General features: G+C 39.7%; 1 protein-coding gene across 5 annotated transcripts in view; it reads left to right on the top strand.

Annotated features, from left to right (window-relative positions):
• Window positions 1-23,115, top strand: part of TRIP10 (thyroid hormone receptor interactor 10) — a 60,400-nt gene that overhangs the window by 13,056 nt on the left and 24,229 nt on the right. For 3 of the 5 annotated variants that reach the window (XM_088137667.1, XM_088137668.1, XM_088137669.1), the window contains exons 2-5: window positions 7,137-7,171; window positions 18,378-18,493; window positions 21,201-21,257; window positions 22,833-22,980. In XM_088137667.1, the coding sequence (XP_087993793.1) occupies window positions 7,137-7,171; window positions 18,378-18,493; window positions 21,201-21,257; window positions 22,833-22,980 (356 nt within the window). The remainder of the gene's footprint in view (window positions 1-7,136; window positions 7,172-18,377; window positions 18,494-21,200; window positions 21,258-22,832; window positions 22,981-23,115) is intronic. The other 2 variants (XM_007433531.3, XM_025170068.2) reach the window with 1 other exon arrangement.

The raw sequence follows: 23,115 nt of genomic DNA, 5'->3' as shown, positions 1-23,115 counted from the left end.
TCCTGAAGGAGCAGAGTGGCTCACATCGGGTTCTGCTCTAATGTTTGCCTATCACTTACTCAAAATCATTTCCACTTTGCTACTGGCCAGGCAAACATCCTGACTGAAATTACTTCCTCCATTAAGTACAGTGAAAGTGACTGACCTAAACTCACCTAGTGAATATAGATTTGAATTGTATCATGGTTTAGAATATTGTATGAACTCATACCTAGCATACTGATGTTACATGGAGAGGCATTTTTCCATTGTGCCTTGATTGCTTCTGGCTAAGACAGCTATTTGAAATTGCTTGTTAATTGCTTTTCAGCTATTAGGAACCTTTGGATCAACAAGTTTTACAGCACCGGGTGAGTTTTCTTCAATCCTTAGTGAAAGAAGTTTTAACTACAAGTTTAAGAACTTTAAAAAAACTGTGTGGGGGAAAATAAACAGCAAAAGAGTGCTTAAAACTTTGATTTTAGAAAATAACAAACGGACTAAGGGTTCACATAAATTTGAAATAAGATTTTGGAATTAATTATAAAGAATCCTGCACATGGGAAAATTTTGTTTTGTTTTGAATTTAAAAAAAATAAGATAAGACTGTAAAAATTGGACACTAGAGGGAACTAATGATTATAATTAAAGAAGAAGAACACTCAGGCTCAACTTACTGTTACAGAATGAAGCAAAATATTTTAACATTGGACATATTGAGGGATATTTTTGAACAATGGACCCAGAAGTTAATTTTAAGAGTGTCTGCCTCTTTAGATAGACTGGGTTTAAAAGATGTTATGGAAGAGGAACAGGTTTTACTGACAAGATTGAGACTGATTTGAAAGTTAATTTAAAAATGACAGGTTACAAGAATGACATAGAAAAAGATGTTATACTGGACATAGAAAAGAAACCAGCTGATGTCTTAATAATTAAAAGGGATGTACAAAAAACAAACAAGAGAGTGACCTGAATAATTTTCCTATACTGGATTTACAAAAGAAGCTTGTTAAAGTTTTGAAGAATTTTCTGAGAAAGGGACAAAGAAAAAATGAAAAGAAATCAAGTTTTACGACATTATTTGAAGGGACCAAAGATCAAGATTGTTAGAAGTAAAAGGAAGGAATATAAAGTTGGTTTATTTGATCAAGGTTAAAATAGATTTGTTATCTCTGGTAACCCTTAATGGACTTTTGCTGACATCAGGACTGAAATGACAAGATTTTATGGATAAGAGAGGGGATATGGGAAGAAGAGATCATTTGTTGTATTTTAAGAGAAAGTGATAAGTTACTAAAATTGTTTATATTTGTTGCGATAAAGGGGGGGAGCAACTTTGTATTTTTCTGGTTCTTTACTATATTCTTATGTTTTATTTTCTATTTCTATTTTTTCTTTTCTGCATCTTCTATTTTCTTCTTTTTCTTCTTTTCTTTTTTTTTAGTTTGTATTATTTTTACTGTGGTAATTGTAATCTTTGATAAAATTCCTATAAAAAAAAAAAGAAATATCTGCACTGGCTGTCAGTGACCTGCTGAACACAACTGAAGATGCTAGTGTTGACCTTTAAACCCTTAAATAGGTTTGGAAAATGATGAAATCCCATCTCCTTCACCGACCTTTAGTTAGTTGAATTTATTTTAATTTTAATGATCTTGGGTTTAATTTCGCCTTGTTTTACTTGCCTTATTTTTATTCTTACGTTTTAAAATTTGTATTTTTGATTGTGTAAGTTGCCTGCAGTGTTACTCAAATAGAAATGGAAGATATAAGTTCAGTATATCTATGAGGCAGTCTCTGAGGGGCAGCACTACAATCACGGAGTCCAGGAGAAAATGGTACCGCTATCAGAATTGATCAGAGGAGGGAGGGTAGGTCGTGTTCATGTGATCACAGCAAACTTCTGCAAGTGTCAGATTCTGTAAGCCCCTCCTCCCATCCTCTTCTGCTGCAGATGCAAGAAACAGATTGGAAGCGTTTGCGTCTCTTCTAAATAAGCACTGTTTAGCATTGCATCTGAACCCAGAAACTGTAGCTAATCTTACCTGGTTAACTTGCAACAAGCCAGCTTTGTAAACCATTATTTGAAATAGTCACAGTTATGATTAAACAAGGTTTGTCAGATTGTGTTGAACCACTAAAGGTGCAGTAATAAAAAAAAAAAATGAAAGTGGGGGTTTCTTAAAAGAAGCAAAGTGTAGGAGGCCAAGACTTATTACAGCTCAATTCACACATGCCAACATTACAGTGGATGCACCCATAGTACAGAGGTGACCAGGAAGCTATCAAATCAGCATGTGTGTCTTAAAACAATTTCTCTGAAAACCTATTTTTGGTTATGAGAATACAGTTTGCCAGATTGCTAAAAAAAGCGGCATGTTGAGAAGAGATGTCTGTGCAAGTTTTTGTTGGTTATACAGAAGAGTGTTCAGCTGTAGCCTGAACTGGGACAGCCCAGAGATTATTTTGCTGGCAAGACCTACAACTTTTCAATAGCATGGTGGGCATTGCAGACAGCAGTTGCTGCATTGGGGACAGGGTCAGTGACAGCGAGAGATGAATAAAGGAAAGGTTAGTTGCCTCATAGCCCGGCCTTTACCCTGTCACGTCGTCCTGTATGATAAGTGACACTGTCTGCCCATTAGTGTTGAAATAAGGCTCGATCTCATTGCCTTCTCTAAGGTGGGATGGGGGGGCGGGGTATCTCTTGCCCTTCACAGCAAGGAGAATGTTTTAGGCAGACTCTGCCAATGATTCCTTGGGCTAATAATAGAATCTAGCAAGCAGGCAACATACACCTTTTTAGAAGTAAGTATTAAGACACAGAATGTATTTTGCTCCTGTTATGGAACCAGGAATGGTTACCAGATGCTCAGCACTAGAGCTTGAATAGGGCCTAAGTAGAATAATCTCCCATCTTTCCTTCTTTCTGTGCAGCTAGGCAGGTATCTGCCACCTTCATTGTGAGTGTTGTCAAATCATTCTTCTCTTAGCAGGAAAAAACTGGCTGACCATATTCTTCACATCCTGCACTTCAAAGAAACAGGAGGGGGAAAATGCATGTCTGACCCTGAATATAGTGCAAGCCAAACAAATCAGATGTGGGTCACATTGTGGTTTTGAAGATGCTTCTTACTGGAAGAATGAGGTTCCCTTCCCTCCCCATCCCAGCTGCTGTTAGAACCATCCCATTGACATAAAACTCACAGATTGCCGGTATTTTCTTCTGTGGCTCCAGAAGAAGGCTTTTTGTAAATATTTAAGTCTGACTTAACTGCAGTGAACTTGTAAGGCCAACAGCCTGGCCTATCTGCATAATTGAGGCCCACCAACATGTTATGTATTTTGCCAGAAAGAGCTGTCCTTCCTGTTTGCTTTTTAGTAAGGGGTTTTGAATTGCCACTCAGAACAAGCACAAAAGACCATGTTAACTCTTTTCTATATTGGGTTAACATACTTTTTTTTCTTGTGCAAAATATGAATACGTTCTTCTGAAGAACCAGTGTGTGTAGTAGTTAAGGTGTTGGACTAGGAGTGGAGGGTGTTCCTCAGCCATCAGATCTCTTTGGGCCAGTCACTGTCTCTCACTCCAACCTATCTCACAGGTTTGTTGTTGCTATGTTGTTGTTTCTTGTTTGGGGAAAAATAGGAAGTAGTACTGTGTATACTATCTTGAGCTCCTGTTCTAAAAGGCAGGATATAAATCTAATAGATACCTGAACCATGGCATGCTTTCTGTCTTTCAAGATTGTGAACAAGGAAGTTGTGAATATTGCCTATAAGAAGAATGAGCAGTATGAATGAGAGTGAGAGCCATCAGTGAGACCTGCAGGAACGAGGGACTTCCCAGAGTACAGTAGTACTAATATTCCAACCCAGAATCCTTAGCAATCTCCAGAGGTCTTATTTTTCCAGATGCTTCCTAGGAGCTATATGAGGTTCATATGTTCCTTTCAACAACTCCTGCATTATATTTATTGATTAGTTAAACAATGATATCAAATTGCCTGCATTAGATGCCATATTTTCATTCGTTCTGTAGACCCCTTCTCTCCTTGTCTACCCCATTGCTGTGCAACTCTGGAGCACCTGACATTTTTTCTGTAGCCGCTTCTGTAATCAGTTGCCTTCACACGTTGTTGGACCATGAGCTTCATCATTCTATGCTCTGCTTTTCTGTGAATTCGAAGTATTTCAAGTAACTATCTGAATTACCATAATCCTTTGAGATAGGTCCATTTCATCCCTGGATTATGGATGGAAGAGAAATATGTGAGAGAAGGCTAGTTGAGGTGAGCTTTTGAGAGTTCCATGGTTGGTTTATGAGCTGCCCGTGCTTGCTGTCACGCCGGTCTCCCTTTTTCTGGTTGCTTCCAGATGAAAACTTACTGTAGGGTCATCAGGGGCTCATTCTCTTACAACGGAATTGCTTGCAACGTTGTCTTCAATTTGCCCTCTGTTTCCTTAGTGCTGCTTCCATCTGTGTTTTCTTTTTTAAATGGGAAAACATCAGGGTTTTTTTCCAAATTGTCAGAAAAGTAATGCAGTCTGCAGAGCTACATCTTTCCTTTGCTCGTTTAAAATGAGCGATGACAGGTGCTGATATTGCTCGGCCCAGACTGAATCCTGTTATCTTTTGCCAAGGAAGCTATTTTTATGCCCATTTATTTTATTCCCCCATTTTTGTAATCAATCTTCAAATAGTGAAATACTGCTAAGTGCTATATGCAATAGGTGGTGTAAAAACCCCACATTTCCTGATGTTGTACACCTATAATGGTAGAAGAAAAGTAGGACAGCATTGTACAGGTATACCACTAAGTCATTTTAAAATTGGTGCTGACTTGAAAAAGTCCGTTTTTGCTACATCCTCACCCCTAAGTATGTGTATATATATTAGAGATGTGTTGTATATTGTAGATTGCATTACATGAATATTGTGGTATAACACTATTTCATATTAGCATCATTTCATATTTTAATAGAGATGGAAAGAGATAACTAGAAAGGTGTTTTAGTGTTAATAAACACTAAAGTTTTTTTTTTTAAATGGAGTGATTGAAAACAGCACATGCTGCGAGTACTGTATATGTTTTAATTGTGAGCTGCCCAGAGCCACCCGTTGGGGGAGATGGGCAGCATACAAATTTAATAAATAAATAAACAAAAAAACAAATATTGAATCGTGGAGTTCTGAGCTGGTCAACAGGTCACATCCCATGCCCACATCCCTCCCCCTCCTCTCGTTTAAAAAGACAAGCAGTGATACAACCACTGCTGTGGATGGAATCACAATGGGATGTGAGGATGAAAATACCCAGAAGAATAATGTTGCCACTTTCTTTCCACCTAAGTGATTTATTAATGCTGGGGGGTATCTGGAAGCACCCCCCTCTCTTTGTTCACTTGTTTTCTCTCTTTCCTCCTCCTTTTCCTCCTTTGGTAGGACACCACTCGTAGCCATGTGTAAAATTCATTTGCCACATGTGGAACGGGCAATAACGTTAACAGCATGCAAGGAGAAGATAAAAGCTGCAGGAACTTTGCAAAAGACTTGCAAAGATTTCTGGAGATTGTTAAAACAGGGCATGAACACTAGGTAGGCTGTAGGAAGGTGTCCAACAGCGGCTTGGATAGTATTTCAATTTCTAGGTCAGTGTCTATTTTAGGTAGGCTGTTTTTGTAAGCCAAAAGCTATTCTGGCTTGGAGGTGGTATTGCTGATCTTAATTCTTTGCCAGGCACTCCTTTCAGCATGTACTAATCAACTAACTGCTCTTACTGCAACTCAGGACAATGGAGGGGGAATCATACTTAATTATCTCTGTGGGGTCTAAGTCAGAAATTAACACTTTCCTAAAATCTTCTTGTGACTACAGCAATTAAAGGAGGCCCTTTTGTAGTGCTTTTCTGTTTTCCCTCTGCAAATAAGGAGGCAAGGGATGTTTATGTTTGGCTGCAGATTTTATTTCCTGCTGTTCGGTCAAGAGCAATTGATTGAATAACTTGGATCCAGTTAGAAACTGTACTTACGATTTTGGTAGAGTAGTATTATACTGACCTAATATATAAGCTCAAGGTTCTTTTCCTATAACAGGGTACATGTTGAAGACATATCTTTTTCTTGTTTCCATAATATAGCACTCCAGGAACTGATATTCAGTATGCAAAATTGGCACAAACTCAAGACATAGTGCTGGATCTAAGAATTGCTGTCTCACACTCATCGTCCCACAGAAGATGGATCACAAACACTTTAGTATTTTCCCAGGTTACCACTTGTAGCCTTTGTGTGGTCAGACCAGCACTGAGTGCTAGTTCCAGTCCATCCAACTAGCTGTTTACATAATAGCCTGGTTCAGTGCACTAAGTCAGAGTCGTTTTGCTTGTTTCAGGTTAACATACTGTGGGACTTCCACATTTGTAACTTGTAAAGCAGGGTTCAGTTTGATGTATCAATGCAATTAAAGAGTAAAGGAAAAGCTTGAGAGGCTTACTCGTGAGCCTCTAAGTAGAATATGGTAAGTCTTCTCCCTATTTAGAGCTGGGCTAACTTCTAGTAAGAGTTGTTGGGAGCAAACAGGAACCATGTTCTTTTATAAGCTCTTGAGAGAAAACCTCGCTGGCCCAGTCAGGACAGGAATGCTATAGTTAGAGAGACCTTTTAATTGGACGTAGCAAAAAAACTCTTTTGCATCTCTAATGAATACTATTGTTAATCATGCTCAAAATGTGAGACTTTGGGGCAGAGGGATTCTGCAGATTTGGCATCTGGGATTTAAAATGCCTGCTCTTGGCTCATGCAGTTGTGAAGCTGGTGTTATCAATCAACCAAGCTGATTGATGAAGTCCTAGAATTCCTTTGACTTTAACTTGCCCTAGGTAATGAATGGCCTTAGCTGCAGTTAAATCAATTAAGTAGGGTAATCAAGGGGGTAAAATGGCTAGGATAGCATTCTGCATTGGAGGGGGAAGAGGTCCATGATTGAATTTCTGTAATTTTGAGGGATGACATGTTAAACCTCCATATACAAACGTGGATATATGGTTTCCCAATTGAAACCATGTATATGGTTTGTGTATATTTTTTCTCTGTGAAGCAAATAAATTGATGTTGCAGAGCTGATTAGATTTTCTCCCCAACCTTCTCTGCAGGAATTTCAGATTTTTTTCAAAACCCCAACATCAATGTAAGTGCATTTAATGTGTGCTAGATAGTGTAGTATTTGAGTGCTTGTAAATATTTTATCACATGCTTCCTTGTTTAAATAAGGTAAATAGAAGGCACTGACAACTGCTAATGTACTAATTTTAGCTTGTTCAAAGAGTTACACATTTTTGTTCATGATACATGAATGCATGATTCCTAGAGATGTTCACCTAAAAATAGTAACTTTAAGTTTAAAACTATTCTACTTAATTTGTACTGTTTCTGTTTACTGGGTTTTATGAAAAAATACTGTTTTATGAAATAATTTAATTAAAAATGGAAAGTGAAAAGTTTCCATTTTGTATTCCAAATTCCAATGTAAAATTTTGCTTAGGAGATATGTTGGAGGTTGGAAAAGTGCATTGTATTTCATCCATTGATTCTGAGACTGTGGACATTTGGAGTGTGTAATGCTGCCAAGTAAATTGTATAGATGGGGAAGAGAGAGTTTAACCTAATTCTGCAGTCTAGTTTGACACTGGATCTCCAGGGATGCTTGAGATCACATAGCTGAACTTGCCTGGTGCCGTCAAAGTCTGATGGTTTGCTTTTGTTTCAGTTGTGAAGCAGTGGGCAAGGATTGCCACTATCTGTATTACTTTGTTTTTGATACTGGCCAGGTTGTGTCCAGTTGTGGCCCATTCTTTTTTAGTGTTGCTTCTGTTGCTTCACAGGAACCGGTGGGATACGTTCAAGTATTCATTGTCCTTCATATGCGTTATTAGAGCAAGCCTTTCAACAGCCCTAGTAATTATTCCCTTGCAGGTGGGAGGCTGAGGGAATACTGGTTTGCTTAGGTCAGTATTTGAACCAGAACTGGCATGTGTTTTAATAACGATGCTCTCTCCAGTCCTGTGCTAGACCCAGTGCTTAAAGACTGAGTGCATGTTTCCCAGCATCTCTAGTAAAAACATGGAGCAGTGCATCTGGAAAGGTTTCTGTAGAGAACTGATCTAGACTGGTGTCTTGGATGCCCATACAGAGAGCTTTATGATGTTCTCTGGGTGCGTTTCTTTTACTCAGCAGACTTATCCAATCTGATACCTTCTAGAAGGATCAAGAAAAGAACTAGAACCATGAGGCATCCTGGCTGGGAATTCTAGGAGGAGTAGTCCTGGCACATCCAGAGGGCACCCATTTGGAGAAGCCTTCCCCCAGGTATCCTGAAGTGTAGACTGAATTTGTGTGGCTTGAACATTTGGAGGCAGTACTTGCCTGCTTGGGTCCAGTGTTCTTCCTCTCTGTGCTGTCTCTGTCCATCTCCCAAATAAGCCCTGTGGCATGCTGCGTTCTGTTTACCAGGTCTCTGCAATAGGATTTATTCTGTGTAAACATTCTCCAAGTTGTTTCCCCTCCCAACATTGCTGTGAGTGGGAAGATTGGTATTTCCTTTTGTAATCCCCCCTTAGGATCTCAGCTCTGGGAGGATCCCAGTTCAAGATTCATTCTCGGCCAAGAGCTCCATAATCGACAGCCAACTGGGCATCCTTCCTGCCAGATGTCCCGATCCTTGGAAGCAACAGTTTGTTCTTCAGTCTTTTTTTTTTTTTTAGCTTTTATATTTCAAAGGATCATTCTGTGCTGTCAGCTTACAACTCTGATGCCCTCCAGTGAACAGAAGCCACCAGGCGCCTAGCTGGCTCACATCCCTGCCTTGCTATTTTCAACAGTGCATCTTGGCACACTCTGCCCGCCTTCAGATCTTTCCCTCTTTACAAATATAAGCTGGAGAATGGATCTGATGGACTCTCATAATACATCCTGATAAGAGCTGTAGCTAAGAGCTAAAATGGGGAACTTTGTAGTAAAAAAAATCTCTATCCTGCCATAACTTTGCTGGTAGACTAAACAAATGCACTTTTCTCTTTCCTATCTCCTATTTATCCATTATGGAGGAATTATTGTTTGATGTTCTGACCTATTTGTTGCTTCATATTTCTTTTATGAGGAATTAACTTACTGGCAAATCTTCCAGAAATTTCTTGTACTTGATTCAGGGTAAACCATTCTGCTTCATGAGGAGAATTTTAAAATCCTGTCAGGATAGTGACAAAATCTTGAGGTCTTATGAATCCTCAGGCAACATTTGCAAAAATAACTTTGTATGTGAATCAGTGGGAATGGAGAATTTTAAAAAGGCTTATCTGTGTTGAAGCCATGAATCTGTGTGGTCAGAGATTTAAAGTGGAGTGGAGCAAAGATAAGAACCCTAAGTCTTTTCAGATATTTTTGGACTCAGTTCCCATCAGCCAGTAGTTAGGAATGATGGAATTCTAGTCCAACAGCATTTGGAAGGCAACAGGTTCCTCATTTTGCCATGTTGGAAAAGAGTCACCAACTTGGTATCCTCAGGACCTTTTGGTAACTTGGTCTTGGCCATCTACCAGTGTGAGAAGTTCCTGCAATAGTTTTTCTTACTTATATGGCTCTTTGCAGTGAATTTCAGTTCTTTGGATTACTTAGGAAGGCAAATAGCAGATACTCTTAAAAAAGAGTAGAGGACACATTTGCAAGTGTTGGTTTTCAAACCTTTCTTCCTCTGGATAATTATTGGATGAGGCAGTTCCACTGCAGATGTGAAAATAGCTCAGCATAGAAAGGGTTTTCATGCTGATTTATTTGCAGTGTCTCCTGTAGAACTGCTGTGCCTGGAAGCTACATGTGCTTTTTTTTTTTCTTCTGTTGTGCAATAGTGATAGGATTCTGTGTTTTGAGAGCCTTGCCAGAGAGATGGCCCAAAAACCCTCTGACAAGCCTCCATCTGGTTTTCATTTCATAACCCCAAAGAGCATCTGTCATGTTCCCCAGCGAGTCCCCAAGTCAGTCAAAGCCTTGGCTTCCTTGTCCTTGGAAGATTGCTGCCCACCCTGTAGAAGGGTGGGTGTAGATGTGTCTCAGCAGTGTTTGGGAGTGTGGTGAACTGCATCTGGATGAAGATTCCTAGTTACACATTGGTGATGCTGATAGCATTGAGTTCCTAGGAAAGAGTGCCTGAAGTCAGCAAGGGTGGAGAAGTCAGTGAAGTTCAGCTGTTCTCAGCTATGTGAAATGTAGGTCCATTCATCTCTGCTTTATATCTGGGCAGGGCAAACAGACCAACAACTGCAGCTGTGTCCTTCTTTTCCAACTACTGTCTTGTACAGTGCTGGGATCCCCATCGAGTAATGGGTTGCTTGTTTGTTTCACTACTAACACAACAGATTGTGGCAGCATTTCTCAAGTATTTGGGAAAATATGGCTTACAAATAGGTAATGCAGTGAGTTTAGGAAGATCTCTGCTTGTCTAATATGTACATCAACCTTCTCTCACTTGTTGCCCTTCTAATAAGTGAGAATGCAGTTCCCATAATCCCTGCCATTATGGGAGTTGTTGTCCTTCACACTTAGAAAGCTCCAGGTTGGGAATGGAGTTTTTATGTGGCTTTCTCAAGAGGTAGCTAAAAGCCCTTTCTCTTGTCTGCAGAAGAGAACTCTGAAAATAAAATCCCAAACAGCTTAACTCTTCCCCCGTTTGTCTTCAAATGCCTTTTTGCTTAAAACTTGAAGGTGCTCTAAGAGAGACTTAGAATCAAGAAGTTCTACTCACATTCAGTACTGAATTACTGACGAGTGAACTGCACAGAAGTAAATATTTTTCTCATTAGTTCAAGAATCGGATGTTTATTGGATGTTGTTTCTCCTTGGCTCTAAGCCTTTTGGGAAGTCTGCTGTCTCCAGGTTGCTCACAGGACATTTGAGATGTTTCTTTGGATCCTTTCCCTCACCCCACTTCCCACAAGCTTCCAAAACAGATTCCTTGGTCCATAGAGTTGGGATTCTGTCTTTCTTGGTCAGTAACTGAAGCCATGTGGGAGAAGGAGCAACCGAGACAGATGTGGAACATCTTCCTCTTTTAGGAATCCCTGCTCTCGTGATTTTTTTCCTAAGAAAGCAGAAACCAATAGAAAAAGATAAAATGAAATGAGTGCTATGCCTAGTTTAAACATTATTTGTTCTCTCCAAACATGGCTGTTTCAGTAGAGCCACTCCATTTGAGGGTAATTTGAGTGTATGAGCCAAGGCTATGAGTGGGTGAAACAGTACTTCTCATTAGACAAACTGGTTGCTTTAAAATGCAGTAATTACTGTTTTGAGGCACATCTCACTCATACAAACAAACCCACTCACTCTGCATGAACTAAAATTCACACTTCTCTCTATAAGCCTTTAGATTTTAGCTATGACTCCACAGCCACGAGAAATAGAAGTGTTTCCTTCTTAAAATATAAGCTGCATTCATACAAAATCTCCAATTCGCATTGCAAGTTTTTCAATATCTCCATCTCAGCGTTTTGAAGGCTATTGCCTTGTAAGGATCTTAGAGTCTCCCCTTAACTTTGATGTCCAGGACTGTGGGCAAGATAGCATCCCCTCAGCTGTGGTTCCAGATTTTGCTGGACAATTTCCAGGAGGCTGAAAGGGCTAAGAAGCTGGCAATACATTTTGAGTGGCTTGGGGAAAACAATACCTTAAAAGCCAGGTATTGATTCTGTCTAAGCTATAGCTTTATATCAGATTTTTTAAACCTGAGATCTGGATTTCATAAAAGGGGATCATAGAGGTTTGTGTTCTAAGTATATTGGCACTTCTACCTTGATGTCTGAAAATGATCAAGTGGGTCAAAATTTACTTTATTTTTGGGAAATTAGATTATATCCTCTTGCAATGATTTTTCTCATTCATATATATATATGATTTTTGTTCCTTGTTTTAGGGCAATATTTGGAGAATTTATTCTGACTAGGATATAGGATGTAGGTGGTCTGTGCTTGATCTAACAAAAGAAAAATTGAAAGATGAATGTCTTGCTATTCAGTAAAATTCTGATTTGCATTGGAGCAGTAGTGACAGAGAGTTTGGCTGGGCCTGATTGCCCATAAGCATAATTCACAGCCCCATTCACTTTATTTTTAGATGTAAAATATGGAAGGGAAAGTGCAGTCTATTCCTGAATTCTGAAGATGTATTTAGGGAGGTGTTGACAGTTTCACTGACATATTCTTATTGCTAGTATTTGGATAGAGGTCTAAAAGTAGTACCATTTAAAAAGCAATTACAAATCTTGAGGTCAGTCTTGTCCTCCTTTCCCTTCTTCCTTTATCCCTGCATTGTATATTAATAAAGAATTGTTGAGCTGCTGTGTCCTCCATGTATAGAATATAAAAATTGCACTATATACCTTCAGCTGATTTCAGGAGCTAGCTACTAGGTCATTTCACAGTTGATCTTGTATGTGCAAATTGTGTGAGTGTTATGGGTGGGATTTATGAGGGGGATTTATAAGATAACACAGAGAAAGATTTCAAAATGAGCTTGTTCTTTACTAAGAAAGAAACCTGCATCCAATTTTCTGTGTTCTAATCAATGAATTCAAAATCTGTCCATTAATGATCAACAGGTGAGTTTTAAAGTACATTGCAGTGATTTTAGCACATCTCAGATATTCTTGCCTAAAAATATGCCTGTGTTTATTGGGCTTCCTAGACAGCAAGTATGTTTAGGACTGTAGCCTCAGATTATTGGTATTTAGCCTTTTCTCATTTCATTTCTACTTCAAATACCCTGCTATATATCCAGCAGCTTCACCATTTTTGCATGAACATCAGCAGAAAACTTACCCAAATTCTCTGAGTTTCTGCTTTCCACCTTTAAATTTTAAAGTCTTCACCATTGAATAATTTGCACTGCAGAGTTCAGAGAATTTACCATTTTCTTCCCATTGCTACCTTCTCTTCCTCTGTTTCTGAATGATAGGCAAATCCTCCACATTCAGAGCTCTGCATCAAAGTGAAATGGTGGTGGTGGAGGATGATGTTAAATCTTCAACATTATTGGAAAATGAATGTGTAAAATCTGACATGGAAAAAAGTATGTCCAAAACTTGTTCCTTGGTGTTTTGACAATTAAACTGAGTCATCTGATGATCTTGGAATTATGCCTTAAATCTACATTGGAATTCATGTTACAAAATTCCTTTTGGCTAAAACAATCCTTTACAGTGAATTGGCAGTGATCAGAGGATTCTCTCTGAAATTGATTTACTAGATGGTGTCTGACTGCAGATAAAATCTACCACATTACTAAAACCCTGTGACCTATCTCTTGAAGGAAATGTAAAGACCATGGCTCTTTCCTGCATTTAGCAGATATCTGCACATAAGTTTTTGAAAAAAAAATTCAGGTCTCAGGACTGGTAGTTGCACAAAAAACTTGTATGGCTTTTAATTACTGCTGAGAGACTAAAGATTGTAAAAATCTAATGATACTGGTCGTTTCATCAGCTCTCAGTTTTCAAGAGTGCAGCAGCTGATCATTTTCTTAAGAACTGAATACATCAAAGGGAAGACAAAAAAAGGACTATCAGGAGAATCATTTTCTTAAATGTTGCTCAGTTTATTGATAGTTAATTTGCATTATTAGGAAGCACATACTAGGGAAGATGAAAATCTTTCCTTATCTCTAGTTAGTGGTGTCAGTTGGAATTCTCCCACTTGAGGTGATGAGTCCAAGGTCATCCATTAGAAGAATTACCTCTGACAGAGCCTGTTGTTTTCTTCTTCCAACCTTTTAAAATGATATGCATAATAATAATCAGGATGACCTAATTGTAGCCCTGCCAGTGTATTTTGCATGTAGATTTCCCAGCTGAGTGCTTTCAGATGCACTGAACTTTTAGTTCCCTTGAATCCCAGCTGCTGTGGTCCTACACATTTGGAGAACACCAGATTGGGGAAGCTAGAGGATTAAACAAGGTGTGTCTGTTGTCCTTCAAAACGGTCCGCTTTTTGAAGGAAAGCCCTTATATGGTGGCAAATCACATCACAGCCTTGTGTGAATGTTTCAATGAAAAATTGGTGAAGATATAATGGTCTAGACCTTTACTGTATGTTGATAGATGTCATTGAGAAATTATTAGGAACTGTTAACATATTGCTTGTTCCCTGGTGAATTTCCCTCGATTACTTGTATACAGCAAATGGTATAGTTCATCTTTTTAAGCTAAGCTATGTTTTAAAAGTCTTTTTTATAATGAATTCCATTATTTAAATCTGCTATTAGTTTGGGATTTGTTTTGCGTTTGCGTTATAGATGCAGCCAAGACCTAAGTCAGTCTCTGCTGTTGTGTTTTTCAAATTCTTTGGATTACACTCCCATTTTTCCTAGCCAGCATGGCTAATTGCAATACTGGTTGCAGAGGGATGGAAGTTGTAGCCTGACTCATCAGGAAATTGCCAGATTATGGGAAGGCTAAATGATGAAATGATTCAGTGAAACGGCATGGAGCTAAAACAATTCATTTTGGCCACTGCTAAGATTTTTCCACTTGTTGGCTGCAATATTTCTTTGCTTCTTATGTCTCTTCTGAAACATTGTTCTGGTAACAATGATAGAGGTGAAATGCTGATTTTCCTCCCAAAGGGATCTTTCCATTACCAAAAAAAAAAAAAAGCATTAGATGGCAGCCAAGGGAAGTGTTGTCACAGAGCTGTTACATAGCTTTGAGACACACAGACGCACACACACCCCTACCTATCGTTGTCTAGAACAGTGTTTCTCAACCTTGGCAACTTTGAGATGAGTGGACTTCAACTCCCAGAATTCCCCAGCCAGCCATGCTAGCTGGGGAATTCTGGGACTTCATCTTAAAGTTGCTAAGGTTGAGAAACACTGCTCTAGAGGAAGCCAGTAAGGCATTGATGACACAGTACTGGACATATTATTGAGGGAAGAAGGAGGCAGTTTCCTTTTTACCCAGTGGCTGCCCTGGGTAGAGCTTGTGCATAGACTGTCTCTCAGCTTCAAGAAAAATGTTTGCTATGTGTGGTTTATATCAAACATTTGAAAGAAGGGAAGAAATTTTGCTGCTATTGTTCAGTGAAACTTGGGCCACCAAAAAGGGTCTGGGGTCTAAATGCAGGGTCTGGGCTGCTCACTCATGATGCTGTAGTTATTAGATATATTGCAAAGTAATTAATTTTAAATATCAGAACACAAGGTATCATTATTTTCAAAGAGATTTTCGAACAGTGGTTTGTTTTATGCATGCAGGATGGAAGGGAAAATTGTTGGTCCTCCTTGCTGGGGGGAAGAAAACTTCCTTAAACATAGTCCAGCTGCAAGTAGGTGTCTTAAAATAGGGTGCCAAAAAGAGGAAGTAAAAGGTTTGCCAACTGACTTTGCTGGACTCCAGAGCTGAGAAAAAAACATTACCCTTCAACCCAAGTGTCTGCTTCAGGACTATGTTTACTCCACCAGCGTTGGTGCAAGGTTGTTCCCTAAGTGGAAGGGGAGCATCGGCACTAGGAATTAAAAGTATGCTTTCCCCCCAGTGACTTGGCATTCTTCAGCTGTAAAAACTACCCATTGCAAGTGCCTCGAAGCATTTGGGCTACCTCTCACGTGGACATCGCTTGCAGGTTTGCTCTGGAATTGCTATGGGTTTCATGCTGGGCTGAAAATAATGCAAAAGGAGGAATTGGTCCTGTCCCTCTTCAGCTGATGGGATCTCAAAATGTGGAGAAAAGACAGGGGGAGGGGATGACCCTCTGTGCCCCTGCCCTCTCTGTTCACACCCTTCCTGCATTGCTTTTGGATGTGAAAAAGTAACCAATGGAAGGAGGACAGCTGCACCTTCATTTTAGATCTTCCCACCAAGATTTTCACTTAGAGATCCTTGCATGATTGAGGTGGCTTATGAAATGAAAAATGTGATGAAATACGATGGAAGGGGCAGGATAGAATTTATGTTTACACTCTTCCCATGCTTTTCAGTTTGAATGCCTGAGTATTAGTTTATATAGAAAATATAAATTTAAATTTCCTATAGCTATGACAACTGCGCCTATCAAATAAGGCTAAACAACAGATCCTTCGTCTTCTTGGATTCTCTTTCTCTTTTTTAGTAATGTTTTTAAATGTTTTTAAATTTTTATGTTTTATGTATTTATATGTTTTAATGTTTTGTATAAACTGCCCAGAGTCCCCCATTGGGGGGAAATGGGTGGGGAGAAATTTAATAAATGAATAAATAAAAATGTTTAAAAATCATATTCAAACATTCCTAGAGAATTATGGAGTGACTCTGCCTAAATATTTGCATTGATTATCTCTGGTTAGAAGATGTGTCATAGAGTTGGGAAGTGCCTCTCCCTAGATCTTATGAGTGATGATGCTATAGTTTAATTCTCTATGGGCAGCTTAATATGTTCCCAAATGTTTTTGATATGAATACTGCTAACAATGCAACCACCTAATAGGATATTGATGTTTCTAACTGTATAATGAGTATCCTTCATTCTGAAGATGTAAGTAGCAGCTTGCTGTTGTGATAGAAGTTTTTATGGAAATGCTAGTGTACTTACTCAGGGAGAAATTACTTATAGAGGGAAAACGTTTTGGATACAGTATAACTAAGTTGGTAATTGTTCTTGTAGAAATAGCCATTCTGGTTCAAGGTTTTCATGTATTGGCTGAATTCAGAGTACTTAATCTACTTCTGGTTTGCATATTAGATCGTGTCAGTTCTTTTAACACATTTGCAGATCATAAGCATTTTGCAATATATCTTTGTTTCTTCTTATGAACCTACTTACTGTAGTTGGGAAGCCTGGAACTCATATTTATGGCTTTCTCCTATATGATTTTCCATTTTTAAAAGACCACATGGAAAGGAGAACAAGATGATGATCAGCAAGGTGGATGGATTCCATCAGTGTTACAATGTGTGTTGAAAGACTTGAAGGACCAGGTTGAGGACAGATCATCCTGGAGAAAACTTGTCTGTATGGTTGCTAAGATTAACACTGGCTTGATGGCATATAATCATCATCAGTTTAAAGAGTCCTGGTCCAATTATTTTCACAGTTTTAATTGGATTCATCACCTGTTGATAAATCTACAATGTTCCTGTCATCTTACATTTAGCACTCTCATGTTAGGAAGTAGTTAGTTTAAAAAAAAAAAAGTGAAGAAGGAATATTTCCTCTTCATACTGCTTCAGAGATAATATTCCTTCTATATATCAGTTCTAGCTGAGTAGTGCTGTGTCCAGTATTCCTCCAACTAAATTAAGAAGTGACCTCGTTACTGTTTATCAGATAGGCATGTTAAAGACTTGATACTGTCTGATTTGAACTTGCTAAAATATATAAACCAGAACTCTCTTGAGATATTAATTCTGTCATATTGATGCTGGCACAAAGATTGCTATCTGTGATTTGCAAAATTTGAGGAGATGAAGTGTACTAGAGTGGGTACAAAAAGGCTGGACTTTAATGTCTGCCAGCCACGTTCTTGTGAGTTGTAAAACTTACTCTGATTCCTGGCTCATGTCATTGGGGAAGGGAGGATATAGGAATGCAATGTACTGTTTCTTAAATGCTATTCAGTATAAAAAGTTAAGATGCAAAAACCATAAGCCCTTGCTAAGATGTTTAGTAGCGTGAAAGACCATGAAGAATTTGCAGTATCAGCTTGAATTGTGCTGATGTGAGTTGCGTGATGAGTAGGATGACCGCCTTCCCCCTATTTCCTGCCAGCCAGGGCTAGGAACAACTGAGGATAGGAAGAAGCTTTCTACTTGCTCTGCTTCATTCTTTGCATTAGGCTGGATGGAGCTGCCAGTGGGTTTTATCTTGTATTAATTAGGGACTAGTTTCCACAGCCAGACTGCAAGATGATAAAGGTCTGGCTAGGACTGCAGAAGTTTCCACCAGCTTGTCATTTTTATGGGACAGAAGAAAATGATTAAATACCACTGGAAGAAATCATTATACATGTATTGAAGTTTGGTGGTTGTTTTTTCTGGACCTGACTACTTTAAGGGCTGCAGTCCCTGGCTTGTCACTCAGAGGCTGAGGGCAACTCTTGACCTGAAAAACATTACACATTCTTGAGCCAAGCCTTTGAATAAAGCCTGGGTGTTTTGGATGTACTGTTTCAAACTGTGGCAGAGATTTGCAGGTTTGGTGGTTGCTTTTCCCCATCTCCTAGTTTGCTACGTGCATAGAATTCTTCCAGCAAGTCCCTGCCTGTAATCCTTTTTTGTCACCTCAGCCAGGCCTTTGTGGCTCAGTCTGTTTGGGTCACAGGAGGAGTCTGTGGGTTTTCAGCTGCGTTGGGTCACACTCTCCCCTCTTCCCCTTCAGGATCAATTTGACACGATTGAGCGCCACACCCAGTGGGGCCTGGACCTGATGGACAGATACGTCAAATTTGTGAAAGAGCGGACAGAAATTGAGCAGGCATACGCAAAGCAGCTGAGGTAGGTATGCAGGGGGTGGGAGTGCCAGTGGGCCAGACAGATGCTTGGATTCAGGTTTTAGGGGTGGGAAAGAACCCGAGAAGTGGTGTAGCTCAGCTCTGGGGAAAAGCCATTGCTGAGGCTGCTCAGCCCAAGAATCGAAACCCTAGACTCTTCCCTGAAGTATCTAGACATGTCACTGTGGTTTATTAATTCAGTGGATGGAAAAAGGACGGGGAGGGGGGTTGTTATATAGAAAAGAATAAAATACTCTACACTATGGACAATTATGGAATTTGCTACCCCAATAAGTAGCTTAAGAGCAATCATAGCTGCTTGTATCTGCCTTCTGTCATCTGAGGCTTGGTAGAAACTCTGTGCTTCGAAGCAGTATATCTCTGGTTATTAGATCCTGGGCACAAACAGGAAAGAGTTGTTTCCATCCAACGTCACTTATGAGCATCCTGGTATTTAGCTTGTCATTGTTGGGTGCAAGCAGGCATGATGGGAGTTGTAGTCCAACCCATGTAGAGGGGACCAGGATGGGAAGTTTAATCTATCCTCTGTACAGCTCTGCAGAAAGTTCTCCCTCTCCACTAATTTAGGCTCCTGACCCTGGTACTTTGCTTTACTGTTCTAACTGTTCCAAAACAGCCTTCTCTGTGGTTCAAGGCAGAAACACTGCTCTTTCTTTTCCCCCAGTTCCTAAAACTGGCTCCTTCTCAGGCCGGGGTTCCAAGTGTCCCTGAACCTGATCCAAATGCTGATAAAGTCCCTGGAAGGCCCAGAAAGGTTTGAAACATCTGGCTGACTAGTGGATTCCTTAGCCATGACTTCCATCCCTCTGCTTACCCCCACTGCATTTGATTTCAAGGCAACTCAATCCTAAGTCTCTGAGAAACTTGGCTTGGGCGGCAGCAGTACAAAAGTAGCCTCATTCCCTCACTCCCAATAATGCCTGGAATTATCTTGGATTGCATCTGGTTGATGGGGGCCAAAATCTTACATCTAGTTTTGCCCATCGAAAACTGAAGATAGTAGGTGGGATGGTTTGGTTTCACTCCATAACTGGTTAACCTATATATCTTTTTGTCTCTCACCCACCAAATCTCCCCTATTCAGCAGAAAACAAGAGGGGTGTTTTGTTTTTTTTGGCCTGGATCCCACTCCTTAAAATCTTTTCTCCTTTCCTGAGTCATAGAACAGCAAAGAGTAGAAAGGCACAAAGTCCATTTTTTTCATCTCAGTGCTCCTGGACCACCTTTATCCCATCAAGCTGATAAAAGAACTATGCCCCAGGTCTCTGGAAAGCAAGCAGTATTAATCTGCCCTGTGTTTTCTGCAACTATAAAAACATTGTGGCTCATGTTGCTTAGATCTTTTTCTTTGGTTGCAGCATATTCTTGGTGCTCAGTTGGTATCTGAAAGGATTCATTAGAATTTAGTTTTCAAATTGATGGTCTGGTACCATCCTCTCTGGATTCCTGCAAGAATAGAGGTAGTAATGCTCTCCTAGTTTTGCTGTCTACACTTCCCCACAGTGAACTCTGTTATTTGTAAAATGCTATTTTTCCATAATGATACTCTGCACTTTCCTCCAGTGATGAGAACAAACATTCTGCATCTGTTTATACAGTGGAAGCAACTGTTTTGGAACGTGGCTAAAACCTGAGATGTAAATGGGGAAGTCACTGTCTGTGAACCTTGCCTATACAAATAGACAAACCTTGCTGTAACAGATCAAAGCCTGTCTAGTCCAGCGTCCTCTTCTGCTTTTGTACCATATTGGCCAAGTAAGAGGCCTCTTTATGGGCTTCCCTGAGCCAAGACGATATTTCTTGTTCCTACACTCTGCAGTTGATATTTAGAGTCATCTACTGTCTCTGAAACCTGGGGATGGTACCTAATCATCAAAGTCAATGTCTGTAATTTCTGTGAATGATTTAATTCCCTTCCACAGTGATGTAGATCAGGGCCACTGCATTTTGTGAGAACAAATTCTATACGTTAAGAAATGTACCTGAAGAAAGATTTCCTTCTGGCTGCCGTCAATCTCCTTCCACTTGTGAATTTCCAATAATACGTTCCTGCACTGTTAGAAGGATTAAAAGATAGCATGCACGAAGAAGCACTGGAAACAGGAAAAGTATCATATCCATGATGCCTTACAGGGTATTATTATAAAGATAGTTTGAGTGGCTGCCTTTTCTTTTGAGAACTTCAACTATAAATTATCTTTGCTGAGCTCTACAAAGCAAACCTATGCAATAACCTCTACTCTTCATCAGCCACATGGATAACTCTTCTTTGAGGTTTTGATGCATTTGTTGGTTGACTCCTTCATTGATCTCTGAAGGTCCAAGCCATGTATAGTGGGGCTGAAAAAGTTGTTGCTGATATTTTCTGCTGAAACAAAAGGAATAGGTATCTGGAAATCTCTGCAGCCAAGTAGGCTGGCTATCTCATATGTGATGTGAGAAAGGAGAAATGTAGAGAAAGTAGGAAAGGTCCTATTAAATAAGAATAACTTTATCCAGGCTAGCATATTAACATTTCCATCTAATAAAACCCAACAGTCTGAAGCTGCTTAAAAGCCTAATAATGAAGCCTAATAATGTCTGAATATATACCTTTTTAAAGTGTAGGTCTTCGAGTAGGTAGGTATGAACTCACTCTTTATTCCATTTCAGGCCAATATTGTATGTTATGCATGTTCTCTCATTTGCAGAAATCTTGTGAAAAAGCACCTTCCCAAGAGGACTGCCCGAGAAGATCCAGACACAAAGTAAGCAGGGCTTCATAGGCATTTAGCTGCAGTGAAGCCTGAGAGATTCCCTCTCAGTGCTGTCCATATTTGAGGCAGACAAATCTTGCCTACAGAAATTTAGGTCAACTGTTTTTAAAATTTGGCTTAGCAAAACCTGGGCGAGATGACTTTGCAAGTTGTTTAGAACAGCAGTCTTCAAAGGAATGCTTATGAAGCAGCAGCACACGTGATCCAAACTTGCATCCACTTTGCAGAACTAGTATGAGCATCAGCAGGGAGACAGATGATGAAGCATACATTGCGACATAAACCATGTGACTTACACACTTGATTCTGAGGTTTATGAATATGAAGGAGGACCTGTGGGACTAACCATTCCAGTCATTCAGTGAGATTTAGCATTGGTTCAGTGTCACTGGAGCTTTCCAGACTGTGGCTCAGCCACGTAGTCCACGTACCCAGGAAATGGGTTTCTGGCTCCAGGAAGTGATTTATCTCTCTCTGTGTGCATGTTTTAATTATTGATCTTGCTATGCAAAATTGTCACTGGTGGCTGGTTTTTTAGGAATAGATCCCATCCACTTTCATTATACTTAGTTTGTATGCCCATGTTCTGATAGCTAATATAAGTAAAAAAAGTGAAGAAAAAGAAATACCTAGAACATAGTTCTTACATAATTCTAAAAGTGCATCCAAGAAGGATACAATACATGGTTATGCATAAAAATTAAAATCCTGTGTCAAATCTTCATTATCCTAATAAATTGGGTACAGACTGTAACAGGCTCTTCCAAGACAAAACAGATGTGGACCCCATGTCTGAAAAAATGTATCCACGGATGTGGGGGTTTTTTTGTATAAAACCCATAATCATAAATAGAATGGCCACGATCAATACTTTAAAAGACCAGACTGCAAAAGAGAGGGAAGCTATTTTATATGCAATTATTATCTTTGTGGGAGGTCAATACATTTATGAGTGTAAGAATGGCAAAACAACATTGTGTTCTGTTTCTAACAGAGAATGAGGAAATAAAATTAGTCCGAAAATAGTCCTGCTACCCGGCAGCTAGTATTCTGTGGCACCCTTTTTCTGAAGAGATGTAACCATCACGGCTAAGAGCAGTTTGTGGTGGGTCTTCAGTAAATGGCTTTAATTCCCTCTCGAGTCATCTAAGCTGGTGGCCAGCTAAAAGACCACATCTTTTTTGCAGGGTATTCCACGCATACATGTATCTATTTTTGTTAGCAGTCCCTTTCAGACAGACCAGTCCATTTCATTGAGAAGGAATCATTTACTGGTGAAGGGGGAAAACAAATCCTACCCGCTTCTTTCTCTTCATTTCCAAGCTTTAGAAATCTTACATGTTCTCCCTCCCAAGTTGTCTCTTTACTAAACTAACCCCAAATTCTAGGGATATTAGAGTTGTCCTGGCTGCAGTACTAGTGCTTGTTCTTATCACCAATGCCTATATTGAGCTGACATTTCCACTGAACTGTGGTCCTGGAAGCTCGCTCTTGTTTTCAGGAGGAGGAGGAGGGTGTCTTTTGTTACGATTCAGGTTCAATTACTCACTTGTCTCTTCTGTGTAGGTTTTGTCAGTACCAGGCTTTCCTTCAGGTGGTGAAGGAGCTGAATGACTTTGCAGGACAACGGGAGGTCATAGCAGAGAACCTTCTAACCCGGATCTGTGTGGAGCTTTCCAAGGACTCGCAGGAGCTGAAGCAGGAGAGGAAATTGGTAAAATGGTTGGGAAGTGAACTGTGGCAGCAAGACATCCAGAGTGGTAGTTCAACTAGTAAGGGAGGGGACAAACATCAGGTTTTGATACCTTTTGCCCTTGGTTTGGGGGTTGCATATTTTGATCTCCTCAGC

Source organism: Python bivittatus, unplaced genomic scaffold, assembly GCF_059951505.1.
Source record: "Python bivittatus isolate LINGU-HERP-01145 unplaced genomic scaffold, Pbiv_v1 ctg000220_np1212, whole genome shotgun sequence".
Taxonomy (NCBI): domain Eukaryota; kingdom Metazoa; phylum Chordata; class Lepidosauria; order Squamata; family Pythonidae; genus Python; species Python bivittatus.
Note: the sequence above shows the minus strand (reverse complement) of the source record. Positions and strands in the feature narration are given on the sequence as shown.